Source organism: Megalops cyprinoides, chromosome 19 (genome assembly GCF_013368585.1).
Source record: "Megalops cyprinoides isolate fMegCyp1 chromosome 19, fMegCyp1.pri, whole genome shotgun sequence".
In the NCBI taxonomy this organism is placed as follows: Eukaryota; Metazoa; Chordata; class Actinopteri; order Elopiformes; family Megalopidae; genus Megalops; species Megalops cyprinoides.
The window spans coordinates 26289793-26310148 of record NC_050601.1 but is presented as its reverse complement, the minus strand read 5'-3'; the positions used below and the strand labels follow the sequence as shown (position 1 = coordinate 26310148).

The following is a 20356-nucleotide window of genomic DNA, read 5'->3' as shown; positions in this document are numbered from 1 at the left end:
GTTTTTGTGAGACATAACACCTGTAGAACTTTTTTTGCAGACAAGTATGTACTGAACTTTGATTTATATGCATAACTTGGTCTTTTTGTATGCTTAGGGCGTTTCTGTCATGAATCTGGTTTTTACACGCATCCGATATGAATATTAGGACAGGGTAGGGTCTGCCCATCTCAGCATCTTTCAAGTCTCCCCATCGCGCATCTCCACTCCAGTCCAATAGGTGGCGTCAATAATTTTTCAGTTGGTTGAAATACCCGAGAAACACCTCTAAAAGAAGTGCATTTGCCTAATCCAGAGAGATCACTAGTTGAAGTCCAGTCAATTTCTGAAGGGATTTTACGGAGGGTACAAAGAAGGTTGCTTCGTACTTTGTCTTAGACTCGCGCACAGTACGTGCTCTCCGCACTTAAAGAAACTAGCAACTCAGCGTCATCTGCATGGTTTCAAAGGCCGATTTATCACTTATAACCATCTAACATTAGCTAGGCGCTGCCTTTTATACTCCTAGGCGCCGCGGTTTGTTTCGTCGACTGTCAAGACTCACAAAGAAACGGAAATGTCAAACAACAGCGGTGCGGCTGTCGGCCTTCTGTCTTATGAGACTCTCGTTCATGCAGTAGCAGGCGCGGTGGTAAGAGAATTTCAGTACAGTACGATTATTACTTTTTGTTCTGTAGTTAATTGTACAGGCTAGCAAACTATACGGAATCATTGTTTTGTGTTGTACTATGCTTGCATCGTGGTAGCGAGCGTACAGGTTTACTTGTTCGCTGGGTGGCCAGGCTGTGTGGCATGATTCAGCTGGTAAGGTTGTAAGTGCACGTACTCAAGCTAACTTCACCTATGTCGGAAGCGTCATTTTCACCTGCTCTCAATGTTTTACCTCGGTTAACATTGCAACATTGTTTCAAGCGATCATTTAGTAGCCAGTAAATCACAGTGTGGTCTGTCGTGTTGACAAGCATGTTAACAGTTATGGCAAAAGCAGGTTGAATTTTGGACAAAGGTGGATGTAAATGTACGCAGATATGAAAAAGTTTGGTTTGAAATGGGGTCGGTACATGTCCGTCGATTACGTACATACACTGGGGTCCAAAATTATTGGGACACTCACTTTTTTTCTGAAAACCCACAATATTTTTGCTGCATATTCCATCAGACATCGGTAAAGTCATATTTATGTCAATGTCAATTTCAGCTTCATCTTCTGTGACCATGTTCCAACCCTGTTAGGTTTATATAGGCTTCAGTATGAGTGTTCAATTAGGGGGCAGGGCAACGTTCAATCAGGCATTTTTGTTCACTTGTCTGCACTCAGTCAGTATGTAGGTACCCTTTAAAATTAAGATAATGTCATGGAAATGTCAGTTTGTTTGGCAGAATTAATGTCATACATATTATTAAAATGTTGGAAATAAGGGTAGTCATCAGGCAATCATGTGCCAACCACATAAAGAGATGTTTTGAAAATGTCAATAGTTGCCAAAACATGTAACTGCCACAATTAGGTTCGAGTGTTAAAACTAATAGTTACATGGACACATCCACACTTAACCACAAAATGCCCAGGTGTCCCAATAATTTTGGACCCTAGTGTATCAGTAAATGTTTCAGCGGGGCTAAGAACTGGGACTTGGGAACTCCACCTACTCTATCACTTGATAGACGTAGAATTTGAAGTGAGCGTCGGAATGACTCCCAATACTGTTCCTGATGTTTCACGGTATTTAAAACGCTGTCATGTCTTCGCAGGGGAGCATGACGGCAATGACGGTGTTCTTTCCCCTGGACACAGCCAGGATTAGATTACAAGGTAAGATTAATTTAGAGCGGCAAGATTTCTGCCAAGTAGCGCATGAAAGTTGCAGCATTTTTATTAGACCTCCGTTTAACATGTTACAGCCACTTTCGCACCAGCAGTACCAGCAAAATACCAACATTGAAATGCGGGTGTTACTGACGTAGGATTCACAATGCCAAGTCACATAGCCTTTTGATTGATGATTGATTAAGCAGATGCTCTTATCCTGGATAACAGATAGCAAACTGCTGGTTCTGTAGTGTTGTTGTTTTCAGTTCAGTTGTAGGCTACCACTCTCTGTCAGTGTATATTTAATGTTTATTCTGCTCCCTGAGTGTTTGTCCCGGTCATGGCTTGAGTTTTTCCCCTCTGACCCAATTGATAGCTTTGTCCGATTTAAAGTCATCATTCAGGCCTATCAATTGGTCAGCTCATCTTGACTATTGTAATTCAAAATGCGGAGAATTCAGCGCAGCAGAGAACATGTTAAATATATTCGTTCCCATGGATAACAGCGAAGAGGGGCACATGAACACAGGAATGACTGCGAGCACTTCTGATGTCACTGATTTCAAAATAACTGTTTCGAAAAGTACACTGCTATTGTACTTCTGGGTACCCTGAATTGGCTCAGTAAAATGTTCAACTGTATAAATGGATAACATAAAATCCAGTAAGTTATCAAAGTTGCCCTGTGTAAGAGTGGTTGGTAAGCAACTGTAATATATGTTTGAAGTGGTGAAAAATGCTGGTGCTTTGCTGGGAATAGTTGTGGTGTGATAGGGGTTTTATACACTTCACTGTGGAGCATACTTACCTTGGGGGGTAATTACGTAACACCTTGTGACTGAAGAACAGTAAAGATTGATCATATTGACTTTAAAAAGTAAGCTTTGATTGGCAGCCTTCTTTTTTGTGAGTTATTGCGTGTGATTTCAGAGGTGTGCCCTCTCTTTGCCACAGTGCCCTCTCATGGTGGTGTTTATTTTTGTGATCTATTTTTTTTTATCAATCCGACACAATATGTCCTAACAAAGCAGTCGCCCTGCCCCCTGGACGGAGGTGATAACGCGACTGTTGCAATCTGTTTCAGTGGACGAGAACCGAAAGTCCAAGTCAACTCCTATCATCCTGGCCGAGATAGCAAAGGAGGAGGGAATGTAAGTGCCTTTTCATTTGAGTCGAGAGGAAAAAACAAGCCAATGGTCCAGGGAGAGAACAGTTACATGAAACACTGAACTTAGATGCACTTCTGTGTTAGCCTTTCCTCAATAGGCAGGGAAAGTGGGGGGTTATATCATCTCTCCAGGTTTGCAGGCTCCCATAATTCTGGGCTTTATCTCAATATCTTACATGATCAATATCCCTCTGCCACAGGGGTCCACAAACTGAAACATAATAAAGTGGATATACTGTTAGGGCTAAATGCTTAGTCATTGTTCTGAACTATTATTACTTTATATCTTTATTTAAACATAACACAAGTAAAAATATACATAAAATGTTGACATAATTAATGTTGCGTTACATTTTTGGTTTGATTTATATTTGTGCTAGACTTGAAGTAGATTTCTACTTCACATATTTATTGTTTGATACACAATTTGAGGTATATATTTGCTATTTGTTACAAGTGGTCTGTGTTCTTTCACGTAAATATCTGTTCATCTAATTTTGTTTACAATATAATGGTGTTGCGTGATTACATGATTCCACACGAAAGCAGTAACATGACATCTGGTGAAGTATGTCACCATTTTGTTCATTCTTCAAAGAAATGCTACCAATTTCTGCCCTCTAAAGAAACCTAATGACCTCTGGGGCTAATTATAAGGACTTTAGTAAGGATTTAATCCTGGAGTTTAGACCACTAGACCTCTGAACTGTGTGAGAAATGGAATGACAGATCTAGAAGAGAAGCAGTAGCTGTCACAGTTCAGTGGTCTGATCGTCTGAACTCAAAGATTACCTGAGAAGAAGAAGACCCCTGATACAGGTGTTATGACCACTCCCCCCTCCCCTTATAGTCCCTTGTGATGTTTTGTTGTGATCTGATTGGCTGACAATTTTCTTGGCTCTGCCCCCTTTTTCAGATTGTCTCTGTATCGCGGCTGGTTTCCTGTCATCTCCAGCCTCTGCTGCTCCAACTTTGTCTACTTCTACACCTTCAACTCGCTGAAGAGGGTGTGGGTGACGGGCAGGGGCCAGGCCCGACCAGGCAAAGACCTGCTCATGGGCTTCATCTCCGGTGAGACCACAGCTGCTCTCAGCAAATGCCTCCGGAGCTCAGCCTGGATGTAGCCTCTCGGTAACAGGACTGGGTTCATACAACCAATTCATGTGGAAAGAAAGCAGTAACGATCTTAGCTTATGTGTAAACTTTAAAGCCTGAAGAGAGAGACTAAAAACAGTTGCCACTGATGTGTGGCTGTAATATAATTTGATGAGGCCCATGTCTTAATCGTCTTCCCAGAAGTCACTGCTGTCTCATGTATGTGCCAGAACACAGTGACCACTCAGACAGTGATGAGCCATGTGAATAATATGTATGCCTGGATAACCGCAGACAGTTTCAGACTTCCCATTGTTATGGGAAATAAATGAGAGAAGCAGTGATGAGATGGAGGAAAAAAAAGAGGAGTCAGTGTGAGGTAGAGTCTCTCAGCCTATCACAGTGGGGCGTTGTTATCTCTCCACAGGGGCTGTGAATGTTCTCCTGACCACTCCCATGTGGGTGGTGAACACCCGCCTGAAGCTGCAGGGGGCCAAATTTCGGAACGAGGACCTGCACCAGACACACTACAAAGGCATCCTGGGTCAGTGGAAATGTTATTGTTATTATAATACCTGCATACACACCACCAGCAGTAATAGTAAAACTTGACACACTGTAAAATAAAAAATAAATAATACTTATTCTACTAGTAGTACTGATTACTACCAAACTAGTAGCACCACTCATGATAGCACTAATTAGGCTCCAGGAGTAGCACTCTGGTTAAGGTTGCTTTGAGTGCCTGCTGAGCTATATGGCTCGGGTTCAACCCCATTCATGTCATCAACTAATGGTGACTGAGATTGGAGGAGTGCGTTCAGCAGTCACCACGCCTTGTTGTTACTCTGTTAGGGAATTAATTAAATAAATAATATATTTATTTGCCAGATGGTCATATCACTTCCATAATTATATACAAGTGTAGATTCCTCTAAGAGTGACATGTGGCTGGTTGTTCAGCGCAAATCGCTCTTGTTGATGTGCATTTTGTTTGTAAGCCATGTGATCTTGTGCACTCTCTCTCCCAGATGCCTTCTCCCAGATCATCAGCAACGAGGGCGCGGCCACGCTGTGGAATGGCATGCTCCCCTCCCTGGTGCTGGTTTTCAACCCGGCTGTCCAGTTCATGTTCTACGAGGCCATGAAGAGGAGGGCGGGGCGGGGCGGGAGGAAGGTACGCCAGCCAGGACCCATCACACGCCACACATCACGTCACACTCACGCACTGATGTCCTTATTGATCCTTGTGCTCCATGCTGTTTGGAACACACTTTGGACCTCGGCCCAGATTCGCTCTGATCATGGTACACTTTGCCCTGTTTATTTTTCCCTTGTACACTCATCGTGCTTCCTTGGTTACAGTCGACTCCATATAAATGCATATCAGCTAGATGCATGCTCCATTTTATCGCATAGTTTGCTGTTGATCCCACTTCATTTACTTTTGTTATGTGCATACTGTGGTTAAGTGCACAAGGTTACATACAGCTGGATATTACTTAAGAAAATTTCATTTGTATAAATTCGTCCTTCAAAGTTGTCACATTTCATGAGCAATGTGTATTTTGCAGTAGGATTGAGTCTTTGTTTTGAAAAAGCACCTTGAATGTCTATGGTGCGCAGTCCCTGTTGTGAAATGTAACATCAATATTCAGCAGTCCTTATTGTGTTCCCTTTTTCACATTTGTTTAAAGAAATATACAGAATCCCAAACTTTGAAACCTCTTGAAATGGAAACCTCTGGATCACCTGACTGTTTCACACATTTGGACTCCCTGATAGGCCTGTAGTTCTTAGTGCATTGTACTGATGTGTGATATTGGTTACCACAGCATTGGTGATGCTTTTTCAGATTTCATCAGTTGAGATATTTCTGATCGGGGCCATTGCTAAAGCCATCGCCACCACAGCCACCTACCCCCTTCAGACTGTCCAAGCCATTCTAAGGGTAAGATTCACTCACCTGTGTGTGTGTGTGAGGGGGGATATTAGTCATTTTAGATACACTGATATGTTTTTGCCAAAGTTTAACACAAGACTTAAACTAGCATTTTTTATATGTGAAGATTTGAGTCAAATTCAGTTAGCAGAGGGCTGATCGCAGTGACCTCAGCGGGGTTTAAACCACTATGCTACAGTTCGGACAACTAGGGCAGACTGATCGGGGGGGCAAAGTCAGGCACAGACTCCAGGCAAAAAGCCCTGATAGTGTTGAGCCAGTGGGAGGGGCTTCTGTGGGCTTGCTGAATTGACAGTAGCTGCTCTCTGTCTCCCCCTGCAGTTTGGCCAGTACAAAGCAGAGGGCAAGAGCGGCCTGCTGGGAAGCCTGCGCAATGTGGTCTACCTGCTGATGGACAGAATCAAGTATGTTACTGCCCCTTGCAGGGCCTTGCTTGAACTACAAAGTACAGTTCTATTTGGCGAAAGATAACAAAATGGGAAGTATTTCTGCCAAGAAATAACTTCCTAATTTTAAGACACTTAACTGAAGAACAGAACAACTCATTTGTTGTTGTACTTATTGATCCACCTACATATTACTCCAAAACAATACTTTCTCCTATATATAATGCGAGCTATAAATAAGAAATTAGATGATAAGAATGGGGCTATTTCTCAGAAGAAAACAGGAAAATGTGTCTGATGCATTATTTAGATAATCGCATGATGAAGTGTGACAGCTTCTTTGACCATGTGAAAACTGCTTGCATAATATTGTTGACCGTAGAATGTGTGGATTCACTTTTTAACAAGCACCCCCCCCCCCCCCCCGCCTCTCTCTCCATCTTCCTCGTGATGGCAGGAGACATGGCGTCTTGGGCTTGTATAAGGGGCTGGAGGCTAAGCTCCTTCAGACGGTGCTGACGGCAGCGCTTATGTTCGTGGTGTACGAGAAGATCACAGCCGCCACCTTCAGGGTCATGGGCCTGAAGCAGAAACTGAAGCATTGAGGCTGCCCTATGAGTTGGCCGGGCAGAGCCAGAACAGGCCAGACTCAGCCAAAGGAGACCGGCACCAGGGCTGAGAGCCTGCCCCACCCAGGGAAGGGCCTGTTTCTGTACTACCTCCTCTCTCTGGCATGCATGCACACGCACACCACACTCACACACGCGTCACGTGCTAGTGCTGGATGTGTCGCCCCGACACAGATCTGGGGCTACATCTCTCTGAAAAGGGTTCCAGTTGTCACTTTAAGAGAATGGGAAAATGTGGGGCAACTGAATCCTTCATTGGGGCATATTCTGCAGTCGGTGGGAAGGGGATTTAACTTTGAACCTGGTATTGAATTTCATCTGTGGTGCTGAACCTGGGTAACTTTCCCCACCCCCTACATGTTTGTGAATTATGAAATGGTAAAAAAAAAAGACACCCACTGCCTTGCAAATCAAGTCACACTCTTTCCATGAACAACTCTCTTTCCCCAGACTATTGCAGACCATTGGTCCTTTTTTTACAGAGATTCACTGATGGGATTCCTTATGCATCTGGTTGTAAAGCTAGGTACCTATGTGCTGAATGGCCGAGTATATCTGACAGGTGGTCTGCTGCAGTATTTGTACAGGACTGAAAACTTGGATCCAAACCAGTGTTATCTAGATTTTAGATTTGTGGGGTTTTTTATCCACTGACATCTTGTTTTACTCTGCCATCTCTAGTTTTTTCTTTGCGCTCTAATTCATCCTGCAAAATGGTACAAGATTCCACAAGAATCGTGCCCACAGGAATCTCCACAAGATTCCTGCAACTGTGCGGAGGTGAAGATGTCAACTTTGTCATGTAAACCATTCACACCAGAGTATGCATTGTTTCAACAAGCCTTAACATTCTTCCAGGATGAAGCTGCAGTCTCTGAGTAATCCTCGAGTCTCCAGCAGTAGTGTACTGGGTAGGAGAGAACTGTGGAGATGTATGCTTAGAAACCTTAAAAAGTACTGTAATCATAGGCGCTCACTTTGAGCACAGACTGAGCTGTACGGTCTGGGTTTGAAGCTGGCTATGTGTCAAATGGCTTCATTCTCTGGGGGTTTCAGTTGGGTAGGTAGGCCAGGGATCCCTCGTCCCACTGCTCTCCCGGAACCGAGAGTCGTAGACAGACAGTTTTTCCTCTGGATACCCCCCCCATTTAATGTGTGTATATATACATTAAATGGGGGAGGGGTATCCAGGGGAAAAACTCACCAAGAACTGCTTAATTATAAAGATGCCTTATTTCTACACAACCAGATGTCAGTGAATTATAAAAAATATATAAATCAGCCCTAACATGTTGGTGATGCAGACAACCCGTTAGAATGTTCCAGATTCAGCCCTGTACAAATAGTACCATGTTGTGTACAACCTGAGAAAAAACATTCTTCACATAAGTCTTAACGTTTATCTCAATTTCTCTTAAACTAACGGGTGAGACGGAGAAGATGAACTACCTACCTGTACTAAAGCGTGTGAAATACCAACTCAAACTTATATTTGTCAAAGGACAATAATGTAGGATGTGACTAAACAGTAACTTGAAATGTTTATGTGTCTATCACGGATACAGGAACACCATCTTTAAGTGCAGTGAGTAGTGTTACTCTTTGTCTAGCAAGCTGTGGTAGTGCGCATGGTCGATGATTTGGCTGTTCCTGGATCAGTCAGCCTTCACCATTGTGCAGTAGCATAAAGGAGGTGAAGGATTAAACGGTAGCATTCACAGGCGGGTTTACAAAGGAGTTAAGATGTTTTCATTTGGACAAGCTGTCCGATCAGAAGGAAAAAAAAAAAGCCTCCACACGAGGGTTCTTACAGCTTGACCGCAGTACAAAGTCCAATCAGGGGGGCCGTAAAATATGACAAATATGACACACCCATTTTCATGCTAAAGATTAGGGGGATATTTTGCTCTTACACAAAATGTAATTCCTGAAAGTATTCATATAACCTTTTAGGAGGAGAGGCTTCAAACATGTCTAGAGACACAGGACAGTGAGGTATCCTAAAAATTTTTGTGTCTTTACTGAAGTAGAAACAAATTTCTGTACTGACAACTAAAGTGTCAAAGTGGTTTACTTCAGGGAGACGAGTCTGAATGGAGGGATCGTTAAAAGGCATTCAGTCCTCCTGAAACTTGGCAGGGAGTGATCCGCCTGTTAGCTCTGAACAGCAGAGCCACCCCATGACTGTCACTCAGAACTCCATATGTGGGTTACTCTGTGGCACTGGAAGCCATCTGAAGTGTCTGGCATGACATGTAAATCTCCCTTACTTGGACCTCTAACAGGCTGTGTGCTTTGTACTGTATGTCCACCAGTTCTCTGTCCCATAAGGCTTCATCATCAAATACTTTTCTATTTTTGTCCAGGGAACTTCAAATTAATTGCAAACTTTGATTACAAATGCATGCTGTAACAATTGTAAGGTAAAGTACTGATAATTTCTCATTGAGCACAAAGAGCCACTGTAAGGTGGGAGAATATCAGGCATTGATTCCAACATGTCGTGCTGCTTCCTATTCCTCATATTGCACTGTAGTGGCAAGGAGACTCCAAGCTGAGCCAACTGGCCCCTTATCTTTGGCTGGTAGTGTAATAGACGTTAGGTATAAGGCCTTTCCTGGTTGTTTTTTAACACATTGCCAAAATCAGAGCATCTGTGTGTGTGTAAGTGACTGCATCTGCACAATAATAGGAATACGAATCAAGACCTTGGTAAAACTGCATCTGGATATACAGTGCTGCTTGAAAGTTTGTGAACTCTACAGGGATGGTCATTATTTTTGTATAAAATATTAAAATAAACTTAAAATCTAAACCCCAATTCGTAAAAGGCATTCTAAATAAAGAACCTAAACAAAATGCACATATACACTCTTTCATTATTTAACAAAAGTGTTTAACAAAAACTCAGATTTAATGGGTTTAAAAATATGTGAACCCCTTCAGTCAATAGCTTGTGGCACCTCCATTAGCAGCAGTAACTTTGAGTAAATGTCCCCTAAAGCCAATAATCAGTCTTGAAGGATTTTTTCCCTCCCCTCTTTACAGAACTCAGCCAATTGAGTGAGGTTTGAGGGATGTCTGGCATGCACTGCCCACTTCAGGTCCTGCCACAGCATCTCAGTTGGATTTAAGTCAGAACTTTGACTTGGCCAATCCAAAACACAAATCTTCTTTCTCCTGACGTAGATTTGCTTAAATGCTTTGGGTCATTGTCTTGTTGGAAGACCTATTTTTTGGCCCAGCTTTAGCTCCTTGACTGATGGCATGAGGTTCTCTTCAAGAATCTCCTGATATACCTCATAATTCATGGTTCTTAATGATGTACAGTCATCCAGGTCCAGAGGAGGAAAAGCAGCCCCAGGTCTAGACTTTTCCACCGCCATGCTTGACTGTTGGGTTAAGGTTCTTTTGGTGGTAATGCAGTGTTGGATTTTCACCAAACACAGTGATTTTGATTGTGACCAGAAAGGTCAATTTTGGACTCATCTGCCCAGAAAATGGACTTCCAGAATCTTTCAGGTTTGTCCATATGGTCTCTGGCAAACTTAAGACAGGCAGTTTGGTTCTTTTTTGACAGCAGAAGCTTCTTCCTAGCAACCCTCCCATAAATGCCATTTTGATTGAGTTGTTCTTATTGTTGAATAATGCAGTTACCTGAGATGACACAAGAGAGGCCTGCAAATCTCTAGATGTTATGTTTGTGTTGGCTTTTATCTGATTTATTTTTCTTGTGGCTCTTGGGATATTTTGAATCAGTGTCCACTTCTAGGCCAGATTGCCGTCATGTTAAATGCTTCCCATTTGTAAATTATTTGCCTCACAGTGGACTGGTGCACTAATTCCTTTTTAATTTTGTTTTTCTACCACACAAATGATTTGCTATAAACCAGCATTTGGAATTGGTAAATATAAACCTGTTGTCAGTTCTTTTTAAATAAACATTTCATGGTAAAAGCTAAAAAAAATCTGTACTTTCACAATGTACTTTCATATACTTTCAAGCAGCACTGTATTATATTATTAAATGTGCTTACCAGAGCAACTTACACAGCTTGCAGTTTTGACATGATTCATTGATACAGCAAAATATCAAGTACCTTGCCCAAGGATACAACAGCAGTGGCCTACCTGGGAATTACACCCTTGGGTTATGAACCCTGCTCTTAATATTACAACTGAATGCCAATAAAGTGGTAAGTTAGCCTATCGCTCAACAGAATCATTTACAAAAATGTAGCATAGTGCTAACTTTCAAAAGAACAATTCCTGCACTGTGTACAAGTATTTCTAACTTAAAGTCCTATGTTGAACTGCAGAAATACACATGAAATTGTTCATATGAAGCAACAGTTTTCTATGACATTTCGGAAGTGTTTCTCATATGCATTTTAAACCTATCAAATATAGAATTGTGACATCTTCAGGTTCAACAGCTGTCATGCCATTGTGTCCTCCTCACAACCTTGGGACTTCTGCACCTCAGCTTAGAGTCTTCCATCCGTCGCCCAACACACTGAGGACAGTCTTCAAGGACAGTCACTGAGAGGCCACCATTGTCCACCAAACTGTGTGACCTACACACACTTTTGCTCCACTATGCAAGTTGTCTGCTTGGAATCTGCTTCTTTGCGTTTTCCCCAATTCAGAGATCGCAATGGACCGCTGTGAACACTCCTGTTGTCCCGTGATCCTCGATGCTAGTAGCTCCTGGAGAAGTTCGCTGAATTGCAACCAGTAATGTTCTTTCTGAACTTGAAGGTTACTTTTCGGCCTCAGTTTAAGTGTATTAAGTTTCCTCTATGAATAATGAATTTAAGCTATCCTCAGTAAGCTATTTTTTACCCAGTCTTTTTTAGGGATGCACGATGAGATCGGCACGACATCGGTATCAGCCAATAAAAACTTAACTATCGGCATCGGCAGATACGAAAATTTCTGCTGATGTGCCTGGCCGATAAGGTGACGCGTTAACTATGCGCGTGCAATGACGCTAAATGTTTATTATGAGCGCCAGCAACAACCTTCAACATGTCAGCTGTATGGAAGTATTTTGAAGTATCTGAAACAGATAACACAATTGCTATTTGCAATATTTGTAAAGCACCAGTGATGCAAAGAGGGGTAAAATATATACCTATGTTTCTCACTCTGGGAGGATGCTAGCTGTGTGCTGCTAAGCTTCTATTTGCTTCCGGAGGGGCGTGAGACCATTGTTTAATATTGCGGCTCGGTAAGTAGAGAATGCAATGGGAAATAAAACAAGATAGCCTGTGATCGCCAAGCTCGTTTTGGGACTCGAATGGAGGTCCTAATGGTTTCGACCGGCGCCTAGCGAAGTTTCTCACCCTGTGAAGATGCTAGTTGTGTGCTGCTAAGCTTCTCTCTGCTTCTGGAGGGCAGTGAGACCATTTTTAAATTACGCGGCCTCTCTCTCTCTCTCTCTCATATATCTCTCACACACACACAATATCGGCATCGGCAATCGGCCAAAATGAGTCCAATATCGTGCATCCCTAGTCTTTTTACATTAACTTCAGCCAGTATCATACTGATAGTAAATGGGGAAAATAACATTAAATTTGTTACTTCAAGTAAACAAAGAACATCAGGGTTAAAACTAAATTTGGGGCCTAGAGTGGCATTGATATTATCATAGCTGTGCCTTCACTGGTCAGATACAGTTTACACACAAGTCTTGAGTAGAAAATCAATGCAGTACTTCCTCTACTTGAACTCTTCTGTCACTGACATATTTTGTTACTACAGTTTTTATTTATTTGTTAATATATTTTTTCCTAAATTAACTGAATGTGCTGTTCGTATGGACATGGTAACTTCTGGACACAATCTGCTCTAAGTAGAAATAAAGGAGTCGCAGTGTGGAAATACACTGGTGATGTGTTCTTTTGATGTGGTGAAAGTTGAGTTTTCCCAGAATTCCTTTAACTGGGTGCCCTTGCCAATGTCAGAATGGGCAATAGGCCATGATATTTAATGTACACAGCACCACTAGTCCCTTCTGAAAGATAATGGTGTTTTTTTCAGATTTTCATTCATTCTTAAATAATCCTAATGAAACAATTGTTATGAATAGACAATAACCATCTATTTATTTGTTGAGAGAGGATAAATTACAAATAATAAAAAAACATTTTCTGTATTTCTGTGTATTGCTGATGGATCTGGACTAATACATTCTGATTTCTATTGTAATGGCGGGTTTCCCTTGATTGTAGCTAGATGCACTCTTCCCCATTTTCGGCACAGTCTCCATGATGCCATAGTGTCCCTTTGGAAGTATATATAATATAGACTGATGCGCATAGATAATTGAGCCTTGAAAATTAAATGCTGTAAAATCACAGTCTTAATCACGACAGTTTTAAAATGGTTTCCTGGCCACTGAAATCCTTGGATGTTGTATCCACTGAGGGCCATTAGGGGGCGAGGTGAGATGATTCCAGCTCATGACTGGGTGAGTGTGTCATTTCCCTCACATACCATTCAGGAAGGAAGGAGTACTGGGAATCCCTGTGTACAGAGTAGGTGACATCTCTGTGCGGCTCCCATGAAAACAAGTACACAACCCTGAGAGAGAGGAGGGAAAGAACAATGGGAAACTCAACTACATACCCAGCACAGAGTCTCACTGAACAGTACCCCCAACAGGTGATCCTAGATCAGTTTGCTTGAGGGTCTGGTAAGCTGATCCTAGATCAGCTGTTGAGGAAAATATGTCATAAAAATAAGTTATTTAAAAGATCATGAATGCTTGCTGAAAGGAACAGTACAAAACAAACACAAAATGTATCCATACTAACATGGACTGGTTTCCACAGGAAATCTGTGAAATTCCATCTTACATTTTTACAGCTAATTGGAGAGAATAAAAGATGGTGGAAACTCAGCAGTGGCTTTCAGAAAAATCTTCGGAACGTTAAGTCAACTAGGAATTTCAGCAAAAATATATTTTGTCTCATTTTTTTTCCAAACGTCGAACCCTTTAAAAATGCACCTGGCATTATTCTGTGCAGACAATTATGTCACATAACACAAAGAGCACATATTTAATATATGAATAATAACCTGGGATTATCCTCTCTCACCACACTCCTGGCAAAGGACAGGAAGTCAGAACAGAAGTTCATGCACACTGTTGGCTTCCAGCAGTTATATTCATTCTACATGAAAGGAGAAAAACAGCATTCCCCATGAGCTCTTAGAACAGAACACTTTGAAAATTCCTTTTCACCACTCAGAGAGTGCAATATACTGCTTTCACCCAACTAGGTCAGGTTGTGTTAACCCACCTTGATAAGCTGGGATATTTTGGAAGTGTGGAAGGTCTCTACAGAAACCACTTTTCCATCATTGTCACGGAAACCAGCAATGACACGGGGGACTCCTGGCAGAAAGGACTGTGCCCACCACTTGAGCAGCTTGTACCTGAATGAAATAAGACTGATGAGTTACACAAACACCAAGGAAAACAAAGACAGTGGATGGACTGAGGAGAAACTTTTCAGCTCCTGGGACAACATTGCTGTCCTTTTCACTCTAGTGTTAAACTGTCAGTACTGCAGTTCACTGCCATGGATTCTAGGGCTGCTTCCAGTCACAGCCAAGAACAGGCCAGGTGAAGAAACACTAGATTTGGTGGTCCTGATCTAGCTTTAGTACAATTAACATACATTAATCTGCTAAGGTGGCAGTGTAGCATGGAGGGAAGGAGCAGGGATCGTACTCAAAAGGTTGCTGATTCGATTCCTTACTGGGGCACTGCTGTCATTTCTTTGGGCAAGGTGCTTAACCTTCAATTGTCTCAGTAAACTCCCAGCTGTATGAATAGATAACATGAAAATAAACTGTAACCTATGCAAGTTGCTCTGGATAAGAGCATTGGCTAAATGACAATAACGTGATGCATTTAATCTATAACGGAAAAGCTTGTTCCCAAAAAGACAAAAGCATCAATGCAAACCAGATCGCGATACTCCAGTTGGGTTTACATAGCAACCCACCATCTCTATGAAGGTAAATATATTGCAAAATGCGAGAGCTTGTAGACTTGATTTTGAGAACTTGTAGAATACAATGTGAGAACTCGTAGAAAAAAAAATCTGACTTCACATTCAGAATACAGGTGTGTGAATATTTTCTATGAGTGAAAACACAAGTTCACATTTTTTCTACAAGTGAAAATTAAACATACAAATTCAGATTTTTGTTATCATATTCAACAAGTTCTCAAAATCACGTCTACAAGCTCTCGCATTTTGCAACATATTCATCTTCATACATCTCAAACCTCTCAATTCTGCTCCACTCTGCTCCAGTAGCCTTTAGTAGAAAGTTCCCCCTTTCAGTGTACTGGTTTTACACATGCAAACCTTCCCCATATTTAACATTATGGAACACTGGAAGACAGCTGTCGATCCGACACACACAGAAGACAGCAGACCTGTGGAAGTTACTGCGCTGTTTTGGGGTGCAGATCTCGGCCGAGGTCTTCAGCTCTATGTAGCAGGCAGGGGCGGGTAGCGCCCCCGGGTCTGCGTCCCGGCAGTCCACCTCACCAGAGAACAGCAGCCTGTGCCCGGCCAGACGTGTCCGCACCACGGTGCAGAATGCTTCATTGGTGTTCACAACTCCCTTGGCATCAGGGTCACCATGCGGCTCAGCTTCAGTAGGAGGAAAAGGGTGATCAGCTCAAACAACAACCATGATGTGCTCAACTGAAATCTTTATTAACACTGTGTGTAAGCAATCTATCAGTAATATGATTAATCAAAAATCTGAGAAGAGCACAGGAACACAAGAACAACATTGCTGTACATATGTGCTCCTTGAATGTGAAACACTGAGCGTTCCTCGACATGTACAGGTGTACTCTGTTATACTCTACCAGTGACATTATATCGCACAAAGGATGTGTCTTCTACCTGTGCAGGTCTACTGAGCGACAGGATACAACTCCTCTACCTGTGCAACTGATCTTCACTTAGGACCGTTACTCTACCTGCACAGGTGTACTGCTCAAATTTGTAGCCCCAGTACATCATCTCCTCGTGCCTCTCCGTGCGAGTTTCCCGGTTCCTGCGGACCGCCTCCGTCTCCACCTCGCTCATGTACAGCGTGCCGCCGAGCCTCGTCACCGCTAGCAGCCAGCCTTCCTGGGTCTCGTAGGGAGTGGTGAGAAGTTTGGTCAGGTGACCGCGCCAAGTGATGAAGTCCACTCCCAAATCACTGCGAAAACCGTTAATCTAAATTAGACCATTACTTACTGTACAAACAAGCTATACATAAATGTAATTTTGTGACCGTAACAACATAACCTAAACCTAGATCTTCTAACGCCATAATTACAAGTATTACAATTACAACAAAGTCACAAATTCAATATATGTTTATTCTGACGTTACAGGATAACGTAACGTCATGCGGTTTGAACTTCAAAGTGCCAACAAGACCACACTTCTGATTCTCACAGGGAATGAACCCTGTTACCGCTTCCTACCATGTTAACGATGAGGCAGCTGCACCGCCTGGCTCCTCGAGTTTGGATCTGTTTGCCAAGATCCACCTCAAAATGTGGTCGATTCCTTCCTTCACGCTGTCATCTCTCTTCACATATCGGTCACGGTACCCATCCCTCAGGTTGAAACTGGGGGGCCTCGCGGGCTCCACGTAATACCGCAGCTGCCTGGCGTCATTGAAAAACCTGCGCTCAGAGTCGAGAGAGAAACACCCGACTTCTACGGGTTGTTTGTACACAGGGAAATCTCTCTCGTAGAGTTGCCTTCTTGCGCTCAGTGACTGGGGGAGAGAAGAGGGCCCAGAGTTAGTAGAGACATCGGAGGAAATGTCTTGGTTGGGTCTCAGTCGCTTGTGCTGATCAAGCCCTCCCACAGCGTCCTCACGTCCTCTTTTGAACGCTGAATGGTGACCGTGGCTGTATTTGCTCGAGTTGTGATGTTTGTACCTTTGGTGGTCCATGCCTCTTTTCAAACAAACACATTGGGGTATCACAATTATAATGCTATGTAACACAGCAAGCTAAATCGCACAAGTCACTATTGAGAGTCAAGTAAAAACAAGTTGCATTTAGACTACCACGCTAACGTTAGCTAATCTGCAGCTATGAACATTGCGACCATTGTTTCAGATATGATTTTCCGCCAATGCCTTTGAGACGTGTCATTTGCTAAAACAGACGTAGTAATTTAACTAGCTAGCTAACTGGCTAGTAATTAATGAAACTGAAAACTAACTAGGTGGCTAGATAAGCTACACTTATTCGTAGAGCAAGGCAGTTTACTTAATGCAAACGTATAGCAATCTGCACTACATAACTTGTGCTAGTCTGTGTGCATTTTCAGTTTTGTAAAACAAACAGCGTCCCGCGAAAACAAAGTAAACTTGTTAATCCATTAACGCCAGCTAAAATCTTTCGGCAATTTGGCGAAAATCAGTTTGTCGCAGTGGCTGCGCAGAACTGGCGTTCTAATATCATATGGATGCCATAATGTAATTATTAACGTTTACTATCGGCCAATCCAGTTTTCCAGAATTGGAGGACTTGTGCAGCGATTGCGGAGAACTGACACTGCAACTGCATGACATAGAGCCGCCTTCATGTTTTCGGTGAGCTCTCAAAACCAAGTAAAAGCAGCATACTGCCGCCCACAGTATCGGAGTATAAATCACAAAGCAAAGATTCAAGTCTTCAGATCAAATCAAATCGGAATAAAAATTGCACGGAACCAAGTTGTTTACTACGGAAGCCGAGAACGGCTGTGCTTGCAATGACTTTCGTTTTCTCGAGATCACGGGATAATTATGGAGAATCGAAAATGAGTGTCTGGTTCATTTGATCACACCTGATATACTGGCCTCACTAAGCTACTTAGCTAGCTAGCAAGCTAAACACGAGACTAAAGGATGAACAGCTCGACCCTCAGTTACTTTCTCCCCTTTATTCTCTTATTGTAAAACTGCAAAACACAAATAAATCGTTTTTCAGCTTTACATGCTTTGCCTGAGTGTAACTTATAACAGAATATACATCTTGCTTACATAGCAGTGTAGCATAGTGGTTAAGGAGCAGGACTTGTAATCGAAAGGTTGCCGGTTCGATCCCTGCTGATCCACTGCTGCTGTACCAGCCAGTCACAGCCAAGAACAGGCCAGGTGAAGAAACACTAGATTTGGTGGTCCTGATCTAGCTTTAGTACAATTAACATACATTAATCTGCTAAGGTGGCAGTGTAGCATGGAGGGAAGGAGCAGGGATCGTACTCAAAAGGTTGCTGATTCGATTCCTTACTGGGGCACTGCTGTCATTTCTTTGGGCAAGGTACTTAACCCACAATTGCCTCAGTAAATATCCAGCTGTATAAATGGATGACATTGTAAAGAACTGTAACCTATGTAAGTCGCTTTGGATAAAAGCGTCTGCTAAATGAAGAAATGTAAATGTAAAAATGAAATGTTACATAGGCTACACTGTATTGCTATCTGAACCAAATTAGCCGCCGTTACGGACGACAGCAGAAATTGTATAAAACTTCGAGACTTTGACATGTTTCTTAAATGCGCCGACGATATAAATCAAGAACAAATTATACTCACTGGCATTGCCTTGGTAGGGAAAGACGTGACCAGTACTATCTTGAAGGCAAACGAAACTGAGAAGTCGAGTGAACGTTAGTACTCTTTTCACAGATGAACAGGAAAAAACTTACAACTGCGTATTCTTTGTTTCAATAACAATACCGGCCAGTAGATGGCGCTCTGATACTGTGAATGACGAGAATACTGCAAAGAATCAAGAAACTGTTGTAACACCGGATGACAACATGAACACCATTGCATTCATGGTGTAAGACCATGACACTCCCTGACTGATATCTTAAGAATACCATACCTACAAACCTACCATTCTAAACACATTCAGCACCTTGCTTGGGAGAAATTAAAGAAAAGAAGTTCAGAAATTGGTCTGGTGTATACTTTAGGTGAGCCTTGCCTAATTGCTCTTACTTCCACAGATCTCACAACACTGTCTCTGCTGGGAAGTGCTTTTATGATCATTGCCATAGGCCAATGATTTCTTTTCACTGCACTGTCTCTCATCAGAACAATGTCCCCTTCTTTCAAGTTGGGCCGTTTATCCTGCCACTTGGTCCTACTTTGCAGAGTGTTCAGGTATTCTCGTTGCCATTTGTGCCAAAAGGTTTCTGCCAAATTCTGGACTTGCTTCCACTGCTGACGGAGGATCTCTGCTTTACTGAAGTCCGATGGAGGCGATGACCGAGTTCCAGTCTTCTGTGTCAACAGCATTGATGGAGTAAGGATGAGTGGGTTCTCTGGGTCAGTGGAAATGGGCAGAAGAGGCCTTGCATTGATGATAGTTCAAACCTCTGCCATGAGTGTGATGAGGACTTTGTGAGTCAAAGGGGAAAAGCATTGCTGTAGGAACATGGAGTCTAGTATGCGGCGTGTTACACCAATGAGGCGTTCCCATGCACCCCCCATATGGGAGGAATGTGGTGGGTTGAAAATCCATGTGCACTGCTGGTCTTGAAGGTATCCCTGGATGTTTGCATCTTCTTCAAGGTTCAGTTCTTTTGACGCACCGGTGAAGTTTGTGCCTTGATCGGACCTGATTTGCTTTGCTGGCCATCTGATAGAGAAAAATCTCCTAAGAGCATTGATGAAACTGGATGCACTTAAAGTCTCTATCACTTCTATGTGTATTGCTCGTATATTGAGGCAGGTAAACAGCACAGTGCACCTTTTGTTGCTTGCCTGGCCACCTCTGGTCCGACGGTAGGTTACTGCCCATGGCCCGAAAACATCTAGGCCAACGTATGTGAAAGGTGGTGCTATTTGTAGCCTATCTGCAAGTAGATCTGCCATCAGCTGATGTTCTATTTTGCCACGCAATCTTCTGCGAGTGACACACTTAAATAGTATGCTCCTTATGCACTTTTTTCCTCCTACTAACCACAGTCCAGCATCTCTAATGGCTCCTTCTGTGAAGTGTCTGTCTTGGTGTTTTACCTTTTCGTGATGGTGGTGCACAAGGAGGGTTGTTAGGTGGTGCTGACCTGGGATGATGAGAGGATTTGTCCTGTTTATGTCCAAGCCGGATTGGGATATGCGTCCGCCAACTCGGAGAAGTCCTTCACCGTCAATCAGTGGACGAAGCTTTCTGATGCTGCTTTGTTTTGGTACGTCCGTTTGTTTATGAATGTTGTTGGATTTGTGGGAATATGTTTCTTGTTGCATATTAATGAT

The 20356-nt window shown here is 42.6% G+C and overlaps 2 protein-coding genes across 4 annotated transcripts; one reads left to right on the top strand and one right to left on the bottom strand.

Annotated features, from left to right (window-relative positions):
- Positions 1-304: 304 nt before the first annotated feature.
- Positions 305-12088, top strand: LOC118794712 (peroxisomal membrane protein PMP34). Of its 2 annotated transcripts, XM_036552970.1 has the most exons (10): positions 305-389; positions 509-631; positions 1753-1813; positions 2895-2961; positions 3895-4049; positions 4501-4617; positions 5105-5250; positions 5929-6024; positions 6358-6440; positions 6880-12088. In XM_036552970.1, the coding sequence occupies exons 2-10, from the start codon at positions 557-559 to the stop codon at positions 7025-7027; spliced, it is 948 nt and encodes a 315-aa protein (XP_036408863.1). In that variant the 5' UTR covers positions 305-389; positions 509-556; the 3' UTR covers positions 7028-12088. The 2 variants fall into 2 exon arrangements, with proteins under 2 accessions (XP_036408863.1, XP_036408862.1); XM_036552969.1 differs by having other exon boundaries at positions 305-631.
- A 1134-nt stretch (positions 12089-13222) lies between these two features.
- Positions 13223-18788, bottom strand: dxo (decapping exoribonuclease). 2 transcript variants are annotated; one of them, XM_036553173.1, is made up of 7 exons: positions 18686-18788; positions 16572-16870; positions 16074-16300; positions 15516-15735; positions 14365-14500; positions 14141-14235; positions 13223-13642 (listed from the first exon to the last, which is right to left on the bottom strand). In XM_036553173.1, exons 1-7 carry the CDS (start codon positions 18689-18691, stop codon positions 13492-13494), a joined length of 1134 nt encoding a protein of 377 aa, XP_036409066.1. In that variant the 5' UTR covers positions 18692-18788; the 3' UTR covers positions 13223-13491. The 2 variants fall into 2 exon arrangements, with proteins under 2 accessions (XP_036409066.1, XP_036409065.1); XM_036553172.1 differs by lacking the exon at positions 18686-18788 and having other exon boundaries at positions 16572-17649.
- Positions 18789-20356: the final 1568 nt, after the last annotated feature.

Excerpts from the sequence above, each read along its gene's own strand:
- LOC118794712 (XM_036552970.1), top strand. The coding sequence starts at position 557 with ATGTCAAACAACAGCGGTGCGGCTGTCGGCCTTCTGTCTTATGAGACT. Across the intron at positions 1,814-2,894 it reads AGCCAGGATTAGATTACAAG|TGGACGAGAACCGAAAGTCC; the intron begins GTAAGATTAATT and ends AATCTGTTTCAG. Across the intron at positions 4,050-4,500 it reads GCTCATGGGCTTCATCTCCG|GGGCTGTGAATGTTCTCCTG; the intron begins GTGAGACCACAG and ends ATCTCTCCACAG.
- dxo (XM_036553172.1), bottom strand. The coding sequence starts at position 17,050 with ATGGACCACCAAAGGTACAAACATCACAACTCGAGCAAATACAGCCAC. Across the intron at positions 15,736-16,073 it reads TGAGCAGTACACCTGTGCAG|CTGAGCCGCATGGTGACCCT; the intron begins GTAGAGTAACGG and ends CTCCTACTGAAG. Across the intron at positions 13,643-14,140 it reads GTGAGAGAGGATAATCCCAG|GGTTGTGTACTTGTTTTCAT; the intron begins GTTATTATTCAT and ends CCTCTCTCTCAG.